Consider the following 17,325-nt stretch of genomic DNA (forward strand, 5'->3'; position numbering starts at 1 on the left):
TGAAATTGATCCCTAAAATAATTTCAGACTTTCACATGAATCAAACCATCCAGTCTCTTTTTTTTTTTTTTTCAAAATCTTGTGCATCTGGTATGGAGAGAAGATTTCACTCCCTAGATACCCAACAGGCACTGTGATTCTACCTACAGAGAACGAAAGCAATTACAAAGACACCCCAGAGGGGTTGAGAGCCCATTCCACCAGAGCACAAGCAGCTTCTGCGGCATCTCTGTACGACGTACTCTTAATAGATACATGTAGGGTGGCTATATACAGTTCCATCTACATCTTTACAAAACATTATGCATTGGTCCATACTTTTTTACAGATACAGGTGTAGGGACGTCAATATTATGGACATCCATACCATCTGCATCCTTGCACCCATCTCCTGACTGACTACAGCTTATTAATCTCTCACATGTTGAATACATATAGGGACCATGACTTGAAGAAGAAATGGAGGTTACTTACCAGGAACTGGAGGTTCTTTGGGATGTGTGGTCCTTTTCTGTATTCCACTACCAGCCCTCTGTCCCCTCAGCTGTGGATCATGACCAGGTTCACGGTAGAAGAAGGAACTGGAGAAACATCAGTCCGCACTGCCCATTATATCCTCGGTTCAGAGCATGAGGAGAACAACTGCAAATATGAGGACCAACGGATGCTGCTTACTAAAATCTCCAAGCTCAAGTGCATGGTGTGCATGCAGACTCATGTGTGGAATACAAATGGAGACCCCATATTCCAAAGAACTTCCAGTCACAGGTGAGTAACCTCCATTTAAGTAACTTGAGTTCTTTGAAATCTGTGTCCCTAAGGGTGCTCCAATACCTGCCCTCCTTCCCCTCTGCGTTGGAGTGTCTCGCTGGACTTTCATAGTAGAGAGGAACTGGAGTGGCAGCGGGTCTGCCCCTCCCTATATACCATCATACCACAGCACAAGAGTGTTTAGGGTGCAGTCATGGACCTGTGGATGCAGCGGATGAAAATCTTTGATCACAGGCGCACACACATGCTGGTGTGGAGCACCCATAGTGGGTCACATATCGAAGAACTCAAATTACAGTGCAAGGTAAATAACCTCTCCATATGGGACCATACATTTAAAGACTGTATCATAATGCTTATGTACAAGTGGGCTGGATTAAGTTTGCACAGGCTCATGAATTCTGGCACTTTCTAACTCCTGAGTGCCTAATTTTGTGACCTTATTAATGTTCTAACAAAGGTTTTTTTTATATTTATTACGATTAGTGTATAAAATATTTATATACTTCCACATAGTTACCTGGTATTGGTAAAATGAATATATCTGAACAGTGTAGTATTTCATCTTGCCTAGTGCTATATAGCTATGTAATGAAAGATCCTATCATAATCCATATGCGTAAGGGGATAAAGTTATGGTTGTGATGGAAACCATAATTGGTTTCTGTGATTTACAGTTTCTATTTTAAGATTACATTAACATTGTTTTTTTATTATTTCCACCGAAAATCTCTTTAAACGACACGTATATGTGGGTTTCCTCCTGCCCCCCTCCCCAATTTATTTTGGAAATCATTTTTTATGACTGTCAACTAGCGTGGCCTCAGCCTTGAAAAGGGGAAAATATACATTTTGTATGCATAATACGTAATGACTGATTAAATCACACTGATCTTATTTGATTGTGGATCTAAATGTGGATTACAGAGGCAATAATAAAAAAACAGTAATCATATGCTTATATATTGGTTTGTTAAATTTGATACAAGATCAAGTACACTTTAAAGAAATAGCAAGCTTGCTTCATAACACTCAGTGTTAGTATGTGTGTTATTTTATGTATGAGATCTTGTTTTGTGTATGAATAATAAGCCTTATAAGCTGAAATGTCATCTGTATTTATACTTTAAATTCGTGCTTGTTAAATTTAACAGCATTATTATGTAGTGTTAATTAATATTATGTTGTTTGTTTCCTTAGGTGCTTCAAAAACAGCTAGATGACGTCAAGGAGGAGGAGATATCATTGTTAAGCAAACACAAGGAGGTGGAAAGTGAGCTAGCAGCTGCTAGGGAACGCTTACAGCAGCAGGCCACAGATCTTGTACTTAAAGCCAGTATGTATATCCATAACTCTGTATGTAAATGAGTCTCAAATATTAATTCAGGATGATACTATTATTTTTTCTATTTTAAATTATATAGATCTAGAGCGTCTGTGAAGAGTTTTGCATTGTCCCTAAAAAGTTCTGAAAGTCTTTCTTGTTTTTTTTTTTTTAAATTATGTTATGTGTATTGTAGTTAGATTTATATTTGCTTTACAAGCCTTCATACTATTTTCAAATATGTTTTGAAAGTAATTGACTTTTATTAAGTGGCCTAATTCTTGACAAATGCAGTTTTTCATTAAAATGTCAGATCATTGTACCTTTTAGGAAAGTGTATACTGGATTTGTTTGACAATAAAGACAAAAAGTCCCAAGAAGAGGCTCTTCGAGGCTAGGTACAAGCAGGGGAGGTATGTTTATACATGTCACACAGTTTCAGGGTAACTTCACCTATTTTCCCCCCCTCCCTCCACGTCAGGTCTCAGGTGTCCAAGCATCACTTGTCTCTGGTAGGGACCACTGTCCCACTAGTTTCCTTTCCAGGGGTTTTAAGGCTGCACAGCCTTATCGCCTTACTCTGCGATATCCTCAGCAAGTCAGTCTGCCTAATAGCTGGTGCCTGTGCCTTGCTTTCTCTGAGGTTTAAGAACAGAGTATTGCCAGCAATTACAAGTTACCACACAGCTCTTTCTAAGCAAGCTCATTTATTCTTAAGGTAAAAGCATCACAGGGAAAACATAATAAAAACAATTAACAGATTTAAATACACACTAAACATACGAGGAGGCACCCATCAGTCTTATAGGGCTCTAGTAGCCCAAAGTCTTTCCAACCTTTCCACAAGATTTGGCCCCCCCCTTGGACAGAATATCCTTACTGTTTGCTGGATTAGAAAGAAGGCCTTGAGTCATTTTAAACCCAGTCTTTTTATATCAAAAACCCCTTCTCTGTCTGTTTGGTCTCTGAAAATCCCAGTTTGAGCCAGTATATACATACCTCCCTTGGTACCTCTCTGTTTACAACCTAAGTTATTCACCGTACTCACCCCCTACTAGTTTTGGTTCCTGGTGGAGCTATGGTGACCCTTCCCTCCTGGAGCTGCATACAATTCTTGTTCCTTAGTGATACATAAACATAGTATGGTGTGGTCCACAAAGATATTGCATTGGGTTGCAATATCTATCACAATATCATTTGTGAAAATATTAATAAAATCATTGTGGAATCTTGAGAGTAGCCAGATGCAAATCCTGTTCTGCCTATAGTCATGTCTAGGTTATTTGGGCTTTCTAAGAATTGGCATGAACTTTGGGGCTCTCTTACAACATTTTTGATCTTGCTGAAAGCTGATTGATGAGGAAATCTTAACTTCCAGCAGTGATCATTATCACCTTTGAGGACCTATATAGCAGAACTGGAAGCTGGGTATTCGACTTAAAATCTCGAGGAGAGCTGTTCCAAAGCATCTTCTGGCTTTAATTTTTCACTGTGATGCCAGTATTGAGCTGGCCTCCCTCTCCTGGTATCTCCTAACCCACAATCTGATCAGTAGATTGGCTTTGAAGCTGAGAGACAGAGTTTGAATCCAAGAAGTGTCTCATTGGAGAAAAGATTATTTTAGGTAACACCCTTGAACAGGATCTCAAGAACTAAAATAATACTGTATCATTGTTTAGGAAGCCTAGTTCATCCTATTCTTTCTCCTTCTGTCACAAGGATTACCATTGTTTCAAAGGTCCTCTTAAAAATATCTCCTTTCCTCGCTAAAATATAGAGATATTATGGCCCTAGAGCATCCTGAAACAATATATATATATATCCTGGTATATTCTACCAAATATATCAAAGAAGGCTTTTGATGCCAGATGTACAAGTACATGACAGATGTGGACAACGACATCTGAGTGATGGGCTTCTCCATTTTCGTTACCTCTGAGGAACATTGTGATTGACCAGTGAGTATTGCCTCTTATCTCTTCAGAGAAGGAGTTACCAAACACTTTCATAGCCTGGACTGTCTTCCGGCTGCTCTAATTGGCTCCAGCTGGTAACACTTCTAGCTGAGGATAGCAGGAGCACAGCATCTTGTTGCCATTCTTCTTCCCCATCTTGTCCCCAAACTTCTTGTGCCCAGGGCTGTGCGGGCTCTGTGCCCGCTGGGCTTTCTCATATGCTGTCAGAATCCTTTGCATTGCTGTACTGATGCAAAGGGACCGGAATGGGACAAATTATCTGCTTCAGAGTCCTCAGCAGGTGAAACAGTGCTGTGAACAAAGCTGGGTGCCAAAATTCTAAACTACCAAGTGATCTGAGTCAAAGGGCAATGTAGGAGCAGTCCATTAACTCTACATTCAGAAAACAACTTTCAAGAACTTTAATTGTCTTTTATGAAATAAAATGCCCTTAATGAGTTTTAAGGACATGTGTCATTGTGATTGCCCTGAACATTTAATGTCTTCATATAGCATCTGGAGGGTTGATCATCGCTGTGGATTTAATGAACTCCGTAACATATTTAACTGTAGCTTTAGATACATTCAAACTCCAAAGGGTGTAGTGGGCATTCTTCTTTGAATGGCTTCTGCACATTCTTACTTATGGGATGTGCCAACAATGTAGCTCTGACAGTGGATATTTCTTATAGCAAAGACTGCCTGAGCACTCTCGTGAACCTCTTGCCCTTCCCCTACTGTTCCTGACATTGAGGGTGAGGCTGTAAAAGGGGGCGTGGTTCTCCAGCCACCTCAGTTTCTTCCAACATCACTTGCAGATGGACCAGGAACTTCATCGGGTCAGTCTGATATGGAATCATCGACTTTTAAGTCTCAGTGCCTTAGCTAGGTCTCAGTTAGTATAAGATTTAGCTTTTAAATTTAATTTCTTTTTAGTCTATTCCAGTGCTCCAACAGAGGTGTGCACAGCTGATGGCAGATCCAAAAGGGAAAAAGCCAGGATTTATGAGGTGTGCCTCTGGCCCTATTTACAGCTTCAGACACCCATGTTTGGTGTCTGGCTTGTTTGGGGGAAGGTCATGCTTCATCTTGCTGTGCCATTTGCACCACTTTCACCCCAAGATTTCACAAGGAAACAGTTTCAAGTCTGTAGGATTCGTGAGTACTGAGAGGCCTACTTCATCCCCAACTCCTTTGGGGACTTAAAAGCAGCATAAGATCCTGTCCAAGGCATTCTGCTACCAGAGTGAAATCTAAAATCATGGTACCAAAGAATCCACAGTCATCAGATTTGATGGCACAACAAAGCGGGCCCCTACTGGTGTCAGCCTCTGTTAGCAGAACCAGACCTCAGGAATGCAGTCCTTCGGATCTGTCATCTCCAGCCCCTAGCAAGGAGGTGACAGGCCCTGCAGGTATCTGTGTCTGTCTGTTAGCAGAGTCTGTCTGCACACTGGAACTCCTTGGATCTCATGGCCTCTGTTCCAAGACTACCTTCGGAACTCAGGCCAAAACCAAAGGCTCATGGTGATTATCAATACCAAACAAAGCATCATACCCCAGTTCCAAAAAATATTACTGGAGACACATCAAACTTCTTGGCACCATCCGCTTCCACTATTACAATAGTGGTCCAAGTACATAAACCAGACCTGCATTCAGAACCATACTCTTGGGGGGAATTAAAAGAAGAATTGAAGACTCTGATATCCTTACTCCCTTGTCTTCACTTGGATAGAAAGGAAACACCCCTGCTCAGTTACAGATTTCCCCTCAGATTTGGCTTCCTCCCCACACACACACCTACCCCAGGGAACTGTCCTTCACCATTTTCTATATTGTACTTACCAAGGCCAGTACTGTCTCTAGTTTGAGCTACGTCAGATCCACATTTCGATCCACAATCAGATAATGACTAAGGCTAAGATAGACCTATTAAATTGCCACCTCCTCTCCTTCCTGGGGGTGGATTACATACACTAGAAAACATTATACTGACACCATATACAGATCATTTAGACAAAGAGAACACCTTTATGCTACATGGTATTATGATAGAGTGTGACACTGAATACTAAAAAGAATGTTATATCTCCCTTGATTAGATGACCTTACTGCTCTTCACATTCCTTACTGGCCTTTGGATCCAACTCATCCAGCTCTGTCTACATCTCCACTTTAAAGAGACCCTTCTCCCATGTTTGTCCCAGATATGTTAGAATACGAAACAGGAGGTCCACTGAATTCCAGGAGGCCAACATGGAACCAGACAATCAAATATCTCCTGATGATATTTGTGTGTGTGTGTTGGGGTGGAGGGAGGGACTCTCCTCATCTTCTTAATCAGAAGATGCTATTCATTCCCATGAAATGCTAGAAAGAATAGGTACAACACTGAAGATATAATCGTTCACAATGGAAGAGACCTTTCATCCTGTATTCAGTATTTTGGGATCTCCTTCCAACAATAAAATCACTCTCCTATGTTGGAAGGTTTATTGCAGCTGGTCAAGAGAATAATCACATCCTGAATTGGGTCAAGCTATGTTTTTAAACAGTGTTGGACAAGTGTTATCAACTTTTGTATGAAGGGGTTTCAATTTTCCACACACATCCAGCTCTTAATTCACTGGTTGTTGCTGGCTAAAGAACAAAAGGAAGATAAGTACACCCAACTCTGTCTGACAGAAAAGGGAAATAGCTTGACACCTTAGGCAGAAAGGTCTTCTCATCTGTTTCACTTGGCATTAGGTTTTCTAATTATCAAGTCAGAATGTCCATCTTCTCTCCAAGGTGGTACTGGTTCCTGGCCAATTTTGCTAGATCCCTTCCTAAAGACCAGAAGAAGCTGGCAGAAGCCATAAGAACATAAGAACGGCCGTACTGAGTCAGACCAACAGTCCATCTAGCCCAGTATCCTGTCTACCGACAGTGGCCAATGCCAGGTGCGCCAGAGGGAGTGGACCTAACAGGAAATGATCAAGTGATCTCTCTCCTGCCATCCATCTCCATCCTCTGACAAACAGAGGCTAGGGACACCATTCCTTACCCATCCTGGCAAATAGCCGTTATTGGAATTAACCACGATGAATTTATCCAGTTCTCTTTTAAATGCTGTTATAGTCCTAGCCTTCACAACCTCCTCAGGTAAGGAGTCCCACAAGTTGACTGTGCGCTGTGTGAAGAAGAACTTGAAATCATGAACCATGAAAATCACTCTCCCACATTGGAAGGTTTATTGCAGGCGTACTCATTTGACTTCTGTGATGCAGCAGCCGGGGCAGTGACTTCAGCAATAGCATTAAGGTGATATTCATGGCTGAGATCATCTGGCCTCGTATGAGAGATGAGAACATGTGTGGAAAACCTTCTATTCTGAAAGATGGTCTATTAAGTTCAGGAATGGATGAAATCCTAGAAAAGTTGAATGGTACTAAGATCCACAACTACTATCGAGGGATCTACCAGCCATCCAGAAGAAGGTTTGATATTCCTGCTTTAAATATCATAAACCACAATATTCGTCTTCCTCATTATCCTACTGCAGGTAGAGATGGCAGTTCAACCAATCATCATCTTAGCAACGGCTACAGAGGAGGAAAATTTTTAAATTTCGTACAAAGGGTAAATCAACAGCTTCCACGTCTTTCACACTAGGGCTTAGACCTCACATTTGCCGAGACACCCAAGAGCATCAGATCAACCTTGATCGATCCATCCACCTCCTTCCCCTCTTTTGGAAAAAAGACTTTCGCACTCCTTCAACATCTGGCATGCCTTCACAACAGACAGTTGGATCCTGAAATTATACAGAAAATTTATTCTATTCAGTTCAACACAATACCTCCCACCAGTCCTCTTGTCCCTTTTCTCTTCAGGGACCTTTTCATGAGAATCTGTTAGGAATAGAAATCCAGTCTCTAATGTAAGCAAGGAGCCATGCAGAAGAGTTCAAGGGAATTCCATGGAAAGGGTTTCTAGTCCAGATACTTTCTGATCCCAAAGAAAGATGGAGATCTTCTGCCTACTTTAGACCCGTGAAAATTCAATTAATTAATCAGGGAGTTCAAATTATTTGTGTTAACCTGGCATCAGTTATCTCCTCCGTATCCACCCAAGATTGGCTTGGATCTCTCAGTTTTTAAGAAGTGTATTTTAGAATTCTCAGACCTTCACATTACAAATACCTTCATTTCATCATACGAGAGGATCGCTTCCACTCAGAGTCCTCCTTTTTTCTCTGCTCAGGTGCACGTGAGTAGTCACAAAGTGTCTATCTGCAGCAGCAGCAACACATCTAAGATGACAGGGCATCCACATTTACTTCTGTGTAGACGATTGGTTAATCAGTGTATCCTCTCAGGGAGGACCTTTCAACAATTATGGTCCAGACATGATCCCTCTTCAAAAACTGAGACTTAAAATAAGCTGGAAAAAAATCACAACTTCTGTATAGTTAATCCAGTTTATTGGGGAATTCTGGATTCTTGAAAAGCCATAGTCTTCCATCCAGAAGAAGGAGGATTTATGAAAAGCTTGATGGCAACAAAGACTCCACAAGAAGCCCTGATAGTCAAGTATCAGCGTCAAGATGAGAATTGGCTAGCAAAGATTTATCTTCCAAATTTGGACAGCATGTTCTCCAAACTGACAGTTCGGAAAGAGGTACTGTCATCCTTCAGTTGGTCGATTCAGCATCACAGTGTTTTGAAGGAGTAACATTCAGCCCCCCAGCTTTGTCGACTATGATTACCTCAAACATTTCATACTTAGGTTGTACAGGGGAGCTCCCCATCCCAACTGTCCATGGCCATCAGAACCACTGAGAAGGGACTCTGCAAATGCTAAAATTAAGAGCATTCCATTTGATTTCAAATCCTGTCTCCACATCTGCAAGGCAAAATCATCCATGTAGCAATAGACACGGTGGCAGTGTTCTGTGTGAGCAAACAAGGGGCCCACTCCAGCCAACCTTGCAGAGAAACAGTGGTACTGTGGAACTGGTGCATCCAGCACCATATCTACCATATAGCCCTCGTGGACAAAGTCAACAGTCTTGCAGACCAGTTGAGCTGAAACAGAAGTGAACAGTACAAATGGTCACAAAATCTTAGTAGTAAATGAGATATTCTGGCTTTGGTGCTATCCAGACATAGACTTATTTGCAAGCAGATACAATTCATATTGCCCAAGGTTTTGTTCAAGAACTGGAGTAGAAATCCAATCCATATCAGATGCATTTCTGCTTGACTGGGAAATAGGTCTCCTTTATGCCTTCCCCCATTTATTCTCTCTCAAAGAGTCATAAGAAAAATAAGACAGATAAAGCAAGAATAACCTTGATTGCCACAGCACAGGTGAGACAACCAACGTTTCCAGATCTTCTTCATCTGTTCAGAGGGAACTATCAGTCTCTTCCACTAATAAAGAGGTAAATCTGACTTGGGATCTTAACCTACTTACTCCACTATTTACTGGTATTTACTCCATTCATGAAACCCCCTTTGAGCCAGTGGGGTTACTTAATTCTCCTTTCAATCAAAACCGCCTTTATTACAGCAAGCACATCTGCTAGAATTTATAAGCAAGTTACAGATCCTCATGCTGACCCACCATTCACTGTCTTTCACAGGGGAAAAAGTCCTCCATCTGCATCCTAAATTCCCTCCCAAAGTCGTAATAGACTTTAACCTAACTCAGATCAATAACTTAGCAGTATTCTTTTCTAGACCTCATTCTCATTCAGATGAGGTAAAGCTTCATGCCTTAACTGCCAAGAAGTCACCAAAAGGTTTTATTTCATTTGGGGATACTACTAATAAAGGAAACATAATTACAACCTTTGTCTAAATGGGTTAGGCTTTGTACAGAGAAAAGCTGTTTTGTATAGTAGAAAGCTACAAACAAAGCTCTGCCCCTCTTCCCAGGGAAAATATGGTTTCCATGGCATGCATCAAGCTTATCCCGATTTTAGAAACATGAAGAGCTAAAACCTGGAGCTCTAGTCACACTTTCACAAAGCATTACTCACTAGATCTAGCATCCCGGTCAGATGTTCAGTTTGGTAATACAGTACTACAATCATTATTCAATTAGGACTCTGCATCTCAACTTACAGAGATTGTGGTACTTCTTTTCTAACTATCCCATGAGTGGGAATGTGCTGAGGCCATTTGAAAAATAAATGAAGATTATTCACCAGTAACCAGAATTATTTGAGATGGACTCTGTACATACACACTTTCCTCCTCATTTTTTATTTTGGAGTGCTAATTTAAACTTTGAACCTTGAAGAGGCGGTGGAAGGAACCAAGGTGACCAGATCCTCATGCCCCCTTTTTATACCCTTGCCCTCCAAACGTTCAGGAACAGTGAGGGAGGGGGCATGAGAGCATTGCTGCAAGAAGGTTCCACTGTCAGAGCTGCATTACTGGACATCACTTGGGTGGGCATGTGCAGAGTCCATTTGTAAGAGTTCGGGTTACAGGTGAATAATCTTCATGTCTGAGATTTTAAATGGTTGTTTTCTTTTTGTAGGTCACATTGGAATTCTTCAAGCTACACAGATGACACAGGAAGTTACAATAAGAGATTTAGAATCAGAAAAATCTAGATTAAAAGAGAAACTATCTCAGCTGGAAGAGGAAAGAAATCTATTGCAGAGCAAAACACAAAGTCTGGATGAAAGACAAAGGCAGCAGATTCTGGCACTGGAAAAGGTAAAAACAAAACAAAACACCACACCACAGTTCTTTCTATTTTAGAACAACAAAATAGAAGCCTTAGAATTCTAACTGGAAATATTAATGAATTCTGAAATATCTTAACTCTCTTAAAAGACTGGAGTGTCTGACTGTATGGAGCAGTGATAGCACATTATACTGCCCTGTGAGACACGTATGGTACTGCAAACTTTTCAAGTTACTAATGTAGATCGTGTGCATTGGAGAGTTGAAGGTGGTAGTTTCAGCTGAGATGAAGACAGAGAGGCGGCAGGTGCAATGTTATCCAAACTGATTTCTGGCATCTGTTGTGCTTCTTGATTCTTGAAGCAGATTGCCAATAATCTTCCTAAGTGTCTCATCTCCCAGAGTGCCCCCGTGAGGTGGGAAAGGGGCTGAGTTCAAGGAAAAATTGAAAATCAGTAAGCCTTGAGAATGTACATGCAGGTACCCAATAGGCCCAGGACAGGGCAAATATAGCACACTAAAACTTGAGCTATTGTATAATGATTCTTTAATTGTTTCTTCCTGTTCCCACCAGTTAAGATCATGATGATGAGATAGATTACATATAAAGTAATGGAGTCCAGAAAAACGTACTGGTTTAAACGATGTTATGTTGTTTGAACAACCTTCCTTTTGACTTTGTCTTGAGAGGGCATCATAATAAGGAATTTCCTCCTTGCCTCACTACACACCAGCACTAGTTCAAAACTAAAATAAGAAAGAAAAAGAATTGATACCCAAAACCATGTTTGCAGCTCAGAGAATAATGAATTGGAAATTGCCTCTAGATCTGAAATTTTTTTACATGATAAAATAGAGAAAAAAAAGAGACAATAGATTTTAACTTCTTATACTTAGTCTATAATTGAAACACCTTTCTAAGTATAGTTTAAAGATCTGGTTTAAGGGTATTTATTCTATGCTACATGTATATAAAGTATAATTGTTTTGAGTATTTGTGTAAAACTTCTCTAGTTTTTCCTTTTTTTCTTTTTCTCCTTACTGAAATAGACAAACACTTAAGAATAGGTAATTTGGAATTTTTTGTTGTCTGGCTTTTACAGAAGGTAAATGAAGCAAGGGAAACACAACGAGAGTATTATGAGAAAGAGCTGATAAAGCTGCAAACCAGATTGGAAGGGGAGGCTGCACTGTTAAATGAGGCTCATTCTAAGACCTTGGAAGAATTGGCATGGAAACATCACACTGCGATTGAGGCTGCACACAGCAATGCTACCAAGGAAAAGAAAAAGCTGCAACTGGTAAGTTAGGAAGAAAACAAACCATGTTCCAAATAAGAAAGGGTGTTGAGCCAAACTATGAGAAAATGGTACATGCATATGGATAGCATGTATTAATGTCCTTATTTCATTCTTTTATCCCTTATTCTCCTAAGAGGGCTTGACTCTGGTACATTTGTATTTGTAAAGAATAACAAAGGGCATTAGAGTGCTCTGGGATCCTTTTATATACAACCACTGCAATTCCTAAATGAAATATGGACAAGTTGAGGGTGATATAGCAGTCCTAGTTGTGTTAGCTAACTTGCTTGTTGATTTAAATACATGTATACAACAAAGCCATAGTTGCACCTTTATGGTTAGGAAAATAGTATATTAAAGATTCCTCTTCAAACTTTTGTGGAAAAGTGAACACGTACTTTTGACAAGGTGCAGGATCACTATGTGTTGCCCATTGAACACATAGTTAATTTCAGGATAGCTTCCCCCTGACTTGCACAAGTGCTTGGGGAAAGAACTATGGGCCTAATCCATAAATCAGTGAAGTCACAGAGTCTTTCCATAGCCTCAGTGAGATGTAGATGTAGCTGTTTAGCAGTGGCTGCATGCCACACAGTGGAAGGAAAATGCCTTTTGATAGAACTCCAGATCTAGAGTTGCAGGACTGGGTTGAACTTCAAGCTAAACAGTTTTTGCTGCTGCATTATTGCTTTGTTAAAATATATTTCTTTGTTATGAACGCTAATACTTAAGGAGAATAATTTCTGACTGAAACTGTTTTCCTTTTTTATTGAGAATTTTGAATATTTTTCAATGCCTACCTGTTCTGTATTGTCTATGGATTTGGCCAATTAAAATATTTGTAGGCCTTATAGGTGGATTATTTTTGTAGATTTTCTCAACTGTACTTTGCTCCCATCTGCTTTCAGTGTTGGTTTTTTTGTATTTGTTTTGTTTGTTTGTCTCATACATTATTTTAGTTTTGATTTTGGAAGGTGTGCAGAATATATGGGGGTTCTTAAAATATTTTCACCAAGTCATTATATTGGCATAGAAAAGACCTTTGTTTGTTAGCATGCATTTATTGACATGGGGAAGGTGGATTTGACTCCCTGGGGATAGAGAAATGAGAGAAATGTTAATGAGCTATGGAGCCTTTAAGCTGTAGGTCAGCAATGGGAATCCAACAAAGATAGGTTGTTGCTGAAAGTTGTAGACATCTAATGGTTGTTTAAGTAGCCTTTGCGAAATGAGAGAGACAGGGTAGCTGAGGCAATATCTTTTATTGGGCCAGCTTGTTGGTGGAAGGTACAAGCTTTCAAGCTTCATGGAGCTCTTCTTCTGGTCTGGGGAAGGTAACCACGGTGTCTAAGCAAAATATAAGTTAGGATAGATTGTTAAGCATAAGGAGTTGACGCATGCTGTAGGAGACCATTTAAAATGAAGTGGGCAACTAGGGGTTAAAACTGTTATAATGAGTCATAAAAATAGTGTCTCTGAGTCCATAGTTTTTAGTGTCTAGCAGAGTTATGAATTTAAGTTCCCAGGCTTGCCTTTTGAAGGTGTTGAACAGGTTTCCTTTGAAGATGAGGAAGGAGAGGTCAGATATGGAGTGATTGCTTTGCTTTGTGAAAAGTGTACACCCATGGGTGATAGGGTGTTTTTGTCTTTTATTGTTTTCTGTGTGAATTCTTTCGAGAGCATGGTGATTGCCTGGTTTCACCCACACAGTTACTGTTGGGGCATTGATTCAACAGAGACACTGGTTTCATGGCTCATTACAACAATTTGTTACAGACCCTGCCGCCTGCAAACCCTTAATTGCCCACTTCATTTTAAGTAGTCTCCTATAGCATGTGTAAACTCCTTATGCTTCCCAGTCTGACCCAACTTATATTTAGCTTAGACACTCTGATTACCTTCCCCACACCTGAAGAAGAACTCTATGAAGCTTGAAAGCTTGTACTTTTCATCAACAGAAGTTGGTCCATTCCTCACTTACCTTGTCTCTCTCATATCATGGGACCAATTTGGCTACAACAACACTACAAACAACTTTGGAACATGAGTTATTGGTCCTGTGTCCATATCACAAATATCAACCTTCATTGTGGGCTGACTTATTCGGGAACCTCGGCAGAGGATAGGGACTGAGTCAGCATAGAGACTGAACTACTCCCTAGTAAATATTACCTGTCTCAAGTCTAACATGAGACAGGAAGTCCCTGCTGATGGCTTTGCAAAGATATACTGTGCTGTTGGACTCCAACAGTTGGAGGGATAGAGGAAGGAAGACCCTGAGTATACTTTTGTGGAGAAAATAGGAAGATAGTGTAAGGAAGTAAAAGACAAGAAGATGAGGAAAAAGGAGTGACAGTAGGGTGAGGGGTGGTATATGTATTGAAAGGTTTATTTTTTATTGTAAATTGTATCTTTTAGTATGTTATAGGCAGAGCTCATAACACCTATATTTTATATCACCTGGCACCGTTTTCAGTTGCTAATAACTTTGCCAAACTTCAGTCATTAAAGGTGAAATTTTCCATGCTGGGTGTCTACCTAAGGCTGATTTTTTTTTTTTTTTTTTTTTTAAGTATCGGGGGGAAAAAAATCAAGCAATTCTGAGAATCAGATTGGGAAAAATGTATTGTTGCCCATATTAAAAAAAGAGGAAAAAAAGTTAAAACTGTTTTCTTGAAAAGCTCTAGCATCTTCATGCTTAGGGATGAAGGGCTGGAAAATTGTCAGAGATGTTGCCCTAGTATCAGGGTTGTGCCTTTTGTTATTCCAATGAAAAGACGTCAAATTTGGACAAGTTATCATTTATATAAGCCTTTGAAAAATCACAATTGGCACATGTTCAGTAGAGATTGGCTAGGATTTTGCCGCTAAATTCTTCATATACCATCTGCACAGAGCATGCTCCATCCCAGGGATGCTGGACTCTCTTTGCAATGGCTGCTGCTAGCTTCTGTGACCAATGTGGTGCTGGGCATCAGAACAGAGAGCAAAAAGACAGTCTCCCCGGTGCTCTCAATACCACTCTCCCTCACCCCCCGCCCCCCCAAGCAGCTTGGGACAGGAAAATCTGAATTAGATGCAGAGGGGACAAGAGCTGAGCTAGAATGATGGAGTAGGCTTGGGACAAGGAGCCAGGGGGATGGGGAGGAGGGGACCGAGACTAGCTGGGAAAAGGGATTGGGAGGCGAGGTGGGGATAGAGACTGAGATTGAGAGCCCAGCTGGGAGGGAAGACTGGGACTTGGAGAGGACATTGGAGTGGGAGACTGAAGCGGGCTGGACAATGAGATTATAAGAGTAGGAAGAAGAGAGGGGACTGGGACAAGATCAGGCTGGAGGGGTGGACAGAGGAAGAAGAGCCTTTGGCCACTAGACCGTATTCCCATCCAGAGCCTGGAATGGAACCCAGAATTCCTGAATCTTACCATTCCTCTGCTGTCAACAAATATCTGTGAACCCCACTGGCAAAGTGTGCTTCTGACTTCCCTCTAGTGCCTGGTCAAAGTAAAGGATAACAGCCTACTACTTCTCTGTTAGCTGAAGTGGTAGACATGTGCTGTGGACCTAAAGATTTCAGTCCTACTGATGACCCATATAGGCTGTCAGTATGATTCCACATGATGGAATTTTTTTCAGTTTTTTGGAAACTAGGAATTACATCCACAAAACATATATATTTAAGAAAGTTAAGATTGCAAACTGAAGCACTCAAAAGTTAGGAAATGCCTGAATTAAGACTTCCTGTATAACCTTAATTTGGCTCCTTTGTGCATTTTTATTATGATACAATCTTGAATTACATAATCATATGCTACTTTTTCCGCAGAACCCCCACCTTATTTAGTATGCAGTATGGAGCATTCTGGGAATGAATCAGGGTTGTATACTGACAGATACTGTTGTCCATAAGACTGTGCATCATTTGCTGCAGAAGTTCGAAGGTGTGTAGTCACTGAGGCAGGGGACTGCAGGAAGAGAAAGGAAGGTCTCAAAGTTAAGGCAGTTGAATGCTGCTCTGGAGCATTCGATTCTATCCCTGCTTTTGTCACAGAGTTCCTATATGATGCTGGGCAAGTCACCTAAACCAGATTTTTCACAGATAGTCACTAATTGTGTGTCCCTCAGTTTCTGATTGCCAGATTTGGGACACTGGGGCCTAATTTGCAGAAGTGCTGAGCATGCTTAGCTCCCACTGATATTAATGGGATCTGAGCTTTCAGCATATAAAGTGGTCCAGAATGTTAAGTTCTCTGAAAAATCAGATCCTACACATCTCAAATTGGGCATGCAAAATTAGTGGACACTTTTGACCTTAATTTCTCTGTGTCTTAGTTCCCCATCTTTAAAATGAGGATAATGTCACCCCATCGCCTCACTGAGGTGCTGTGAAAATACATAAATTAATTTTTGTGAACCTCTGAGATACTATAATGATGAGCACCATAGAAAAGCCCATAAGGAAATTAATAGTTCTATCTTCAGAGCAGGGTTTGAATAGTGTGACTAAATAAAACCTGGGGCTACACATTGAACAATAAGGATAAACAAAATATTGAATAGCTGCTTGTATTGAATATCTGGAGAAGTAAGGGTGGCAATACTGTTACCCACCCCTACAATAGGGTTACCATCAATCCGGGTTTCCCCGGACATGTCCGGCTTTTTTAGCTTTAAATGGCCGTCCGGGGGGGATTTCTAATAAGGTAGAAATGTCCGGGATTTCCCCCTTCCCCTCATGCAGAGTGCAGTGTGGCTGATTGGACGGCTGTGCCTGATTGAAAGCTGCTCGCAGCCACTGGGGCCTCTAGCAGCCAGAGTCCCTCCCCCTCCCCCGCTCCCTCCTGCCCCGCAGAGCAGCGCCTTATTTGCTTGGCTGCACGTGGAGCCCATAGCTCTCCCTCGGCCTGGTAGGGGGTGCAGGCAAGGGACAGGGAACGGGGGGTTAGATTGGTCACGGGTTCTGGGGGGGCTGTCAGGAGAAGGGGGTGTAGAGAGCAGTTGGGGCAGGCAAGGGACAGGGAACAGGGGGGATTAGATTGGTTGGGGGTTTTGGGGGGCTGTCAGGAGAAGGGGGTGTAGAGAGCAGTTGGGGAAGGCAGGGGACAGGGAATGGGGGGTTTAGATTGGTCCGGGGTTCTGGGGGGGGGGCTGTCGGGAGAAGGGGGTGTAGAGAGCAGTTGGGGTAGTCAGGGGACGGAGCAGGGAGACTTAGATAGGGGGTGGGGTCCTGGGGGCAGTTCGGGTGGGGGGGGACAGGTGGGAGGGGTATTCTGAGGGTGGTGGGAG

At 41.4% G+C, this 17,325-nt stretch overlaps 1 protein-coding gene across 1 annotated transcript in view; it reads left to right on the plus strand.

Annotated features, from left to right (window-relative positions):
• FAM184A (family with sequence similarity 184 member A) overlaps positions 1-17,325 on the plus strand; it is a gene marked incomplete in the record, with an annotated part of 171,410 nt that overhangs the window by 60,539 nt on the left and 93,546 nt on the right. The window contains 3 exon segments of the mRNA XM_034765789.1: positions 1,972-2,107; positions 10,588-10,769; positions 11,843-12,040. Coding sequence (XP_034621680.1) covers positions 1,972-2,107; positions 10,588-10,769; positions 11,843-12,040 — 516 coding nt within the window.

The sequence above is a fragment of the Trachemys scripta genome, chromosome 3 (genome assembly GCF_013100865.1).
Source record: "Trachemys scripta elegans isolate TJP31775 chromosome 3, CAS_Tse_1.0, whole genome shotgun sequence".
NCBI lineage: Eukaryota > Metazoa > Chordata > Testudines > Emydidae > Trachemys > Trachemys scripta.